Here is a 3745-nt window from a genome sequence, read left to right as displayed (position 1 = left end):
AAAAAAAAAAAAAAAAAAGAAAAGGAAATGAAACTTGGAAGAGCCGCCCTTACAGAAATAGATTCCAAGACTCACCGTCAAGCTGACCTGGGCTTTGAGGCTCATTCTTCAGGGCCTCGGGGTTCATCTTCCTCAGCAAGAATGAGAGTGTGAAAAGTGCCAAAGAAAGGACCAAGGTCAGCCCCAAGAAGATCCAGAGCACCGTGTACGTCCCTCTCACTGAACTGGTCACACCTTTATCAAAAGAATGTCACAGAGAGATGCAGCCAGAGCTCAGGATTCGCACCAGGCATGACTTCCCGACACCCAGGTCCCCCTAACGCACATCCATGAGCGTCTTACTCGGGGTGCTTTTTTAGACAAAGTCTCCTGTCGATCAAACCCAGCCATATCCAAGGATGACCTTGAAGTTCTGATCCTCCACCTCCTACATAAGTGCTGCAATTACAGATCTGCAGCACCATGACCACACACACTGCTGGGGACAGAACCCAGGGCTGTTCCATGCTAGCCAGGCGCTCTACCAACTCAGCTACAGCTCATCCCCGTTTGTTGTTTATGGGACTGGACCTTACTCTAGCCCAAGCTGCCCTGAAATTCACAGTGTAGTCCAGGTAAATCTCAAATTTGTTTGATTCTCAACCTGTGGGGCACAACACCTCGGGGGGAGGGGGTGGTCAAACAATTCTTTCACGGGGGTCAAAAATCAGATAGCCTGCATATTAGATATATACATTATGATTCATATGAGTAGCAAAACTAGGCCGGGCAGTGGTGGCGCACACCTTTAATCCCAGCACTCAGGAGGCAGAGGCAGGCGTATTTCTGAGTTCGAGGCCAGCCTGGTCTACAGAGTGAGTTCCAGGACAGCCAGGGCTACACAGAGAAACCCTGTCTCGAAAAAACAAAAAACAAAAAACAAAAAAACAAAAACAAAAACAAAAGCCAGTAGCAAAACTAGTTAGAACGTAGCAATGAAGATAATTTTATGGTTGGGGGTCACCACAAATGAGAAACTATTAAAAGATTGCAGCATTAGGAAAGTTGAGAACCACTGAATTAGAGGCATGCATTACCCATTCCTGGTTTCACCAACATTAGCTTTTAAATTCTAATAAGCCTTAATTAAGAGCTGAAGAATAGAATTGAGTCTGGTTTTGGATAATTTTTTGTTGTTGTTATTCCAGGAGACATTTAAATTAGTTATCTTTTCTGGTTTTGATTCAGGAAAACGAAAAAAAAAAAAATCTCCCCATCTCCTCTACACGTTTTGTTCCCTGGTAGATGGTCAGCACTATCAGGAGACTGCTTCCCACAGGAGCAACGGTTGAGGACTCGCACTTACTTGGATCACAGTAAGGCTGACAGGTTGCAGGAGGGTTGGAACATCGCAAGTGACACGGTTTGCAAGCATGCAGCAGGCTGTCAAAATATTCACTGTGGAAACACTGCTGCGCCATGAGGGACTGGATCACTGAAAGAAACGGGAAGAGTGGACAGAAAATCGAGGAAGGACAGCAGATTCTCTGTGGGAGTTCCCTTGGACAGGAAGTCAGGCGGCAAGAAAGACCCTGCTGCTCTTAAGAGGGCCACAGGTATTGTGGTGGAGGATTTGAATACCTCTCTTTCTGATCCTCGGTTTCTAAGAGGCTTGGGCGGGGCAGCCGAGGGGTATATCACAGCAAACTTCCTGAAACAGAAACCACCTATTTATAGAGAAAAGTTACCACCCAGGTAACAGTTGCAATGTGGACAGGCCTGGGGCATCAAGCCGAAAGTGCAGTAGCCATTTATGGATCATCTGTTTGGGGGCTGTATCATGAGACAAGAGACAGGCAAGATGAGGGCTGCATCCCTTACATACTTGATGTCAACAGGGAGGACAAGCTATAGGCTGGAACCCAGTGGGTGGCAGTGGCTGACAGCAGAGGAAAGACAGGAGGAATCTGTCAGCTATGACTACCAGGTGTGCTTTGGAAGTTGGGGTTAAAGCAGGAGGCTTGAAAGGAGGATCAGCTGAGGGCAGTATGTCATGACAATTAACATCATCCTAGCGGGCATGAGATGCAAGCTTCACTCCCAACCTTCTGGAGGCAGAGGCATGTGGGTCTCTGTGAGTTTGAGGCCAGCTTCATCTACAAGAGCTACATAGAGAGGCCCTGTCTCAAAAACAAAGTAAAACAACAATGCAGTATACCTCCTCAAAAAGAAGCGAGCCTTTACCACCCCCTGGAAAGCACTTAGAGACTTGGATTGATGACTTGTGCATATATGTCGTATCCTCTATGATCTGTAAAGTCAGGGTTAAGGGTTCAAGCTTGAGTGTCAGGGAGCCATGCCTATAATCCCAGCACCTATGAGGCAGAGACAAGAAGGTCTCAAGTGGAAAGCCAGCCTGGGTTACACAGCAAGATCCTGTCTCAAAACAAAATAATAATAATAATAATAACATATACATATACATACACACATGTATATATATATATATGTTTTAGTTTTTGAGACAGGGTTTCTCTGTGTAGCCCAGGCTGCTGTTCTGGAACTCTGCAGATCAGGCTGGCCTCTAACTTACAGATATCCGCCTGCCTCTGCCTCCTAAATGCTGGGATTAAAGGTGTGCGCCACCACCAAACCATGAGGTAGAAACACATGGTTAGTGAATCCAAGGTCCACTGAACTACACTGAAACAACCTTGTCATAAAACTACCTTAGGGCCTGAAGAAATGGCTCAGCAATCACACTGCCTGCTCTGCCAAAGAACCTGTTTGATTTCCAGCACCCACATGGTAGTTCATAACCATCTGTAATTCCAGTCCCTGGGGATCCACTGTACTTTTCTAGCCTCTGTGGATACCAAGCACATACACGGTCACAGATATACATGTGAGCAAAATACTCATACACATAAAGTAAAAAAACAATTAAAAATACAGGAGTGAGCCAGGTGGTGGTGGCCACGCCTTTAATCCCAACACTCTGGAGGCAGAGGCAGGTGGGTCTCTGTGAGTTCAAGGCCACCTTGGTCTACAGAAAAAGTTCCAAGACAGCCAAGATTGTTTCCTGGAGAAACCCTGGCTTGAGAAACCTAAATAAATAAATAAATAAATAAATAAATAAATAAATAAATAAATAGACGGATCCGAGCCATTACCTTATCCTGGAAACTTCAAGGGTTTGTGTGGCTTACCTGTTGCAAGCCTGGGTGGATACTCTGTGGGACAGAGTATTATACACTAAGCCTAGAAAGATGACTTGATGGTTAAGGGCACTTTTCAGACAATCATGAGGACCAGTGTTGGAATCCCAATACCCACATAAAAAATGTATAACTCCACCTGGCACTTATGGTCTTACAACCTAGCTGAGAAAACCAGAGCTTCAGCTGAGGCAGAGTCTTTGTCTCAAAGGAATAGGTGGCACATTATAAAAGGCATTTGACACGTGTCCTCCAACACACATAGGCACAGGCACCTCTACACCTGCACACACAAGCATAAGCAGAGATTCACACAAATTAAACATACATGTAAACATGACTTAGTAGGACATGTCTTTAATCCCAGCATTCAGGAGACAGGCAAGCAGATCTCATGAGTTCAAGGCCACCCTAGTCTATACATCAAGTTCCAGAGCAGCCATGCTGTGTCTTAAAAAATCTACTTCTAGCCAGGCGGTGGTGGCGCACACCTTTAATCCCAGCACTCGGGAGTCAGAGGCAGGCGGATTTCTGAGTTCGAGGCCAGC

The 3745-nt window shown here is 45.6% G+C and overlaps 1 protein-coding gene across 1 annotated transcript in view; it reads right to left on the bottom strand.

Moving 5' to 3' along the window:
- Tnfrsf17 (TNF receptor superfamily member 17) overlaps positions 1-1603 on the bottom strand; it is a 6883-nt gene extending 5280 nt beyond the window's left edge. The window contains exons 1-2 of the mRNA XM_021185652.1: positions 1346-1603; positions 76-234 (exon numbers count right to left, since the gene is read on the bottom strand). Of these exons, the coding sequence (XP_021041311.1) occupies positions 76-234; positions 1346-1460 (274 nt within the window). The 5' untranslated portion in view covers positions 1461-1603. The remainder of the gene's footprint in view (positions 1-75; positions 235-1345) is intronic.
- Between the last annotated feature and the right edge of the window lie 2142 nt (positions 1604-3745).

This window comes from Mus caroli, chromosome 16 (assembly GCF_900094665.2).
Source record: "Mus caroli chromosome 16, CAROLI_EIJ_v1.1, whole genome shotgun sequence".
In the NCBI taxonomy this organism is placed as follows: Eukaryota; Metazoa; Chordata; class Mammalia; order Rodentia; family Muridae; genus Mus; species Mus caroli.
The sequence above is the reverse complement of the archived record's forward strand: the minus strand, read 5'-3'. Positions and strand labels throughout refer to the sequence as shown.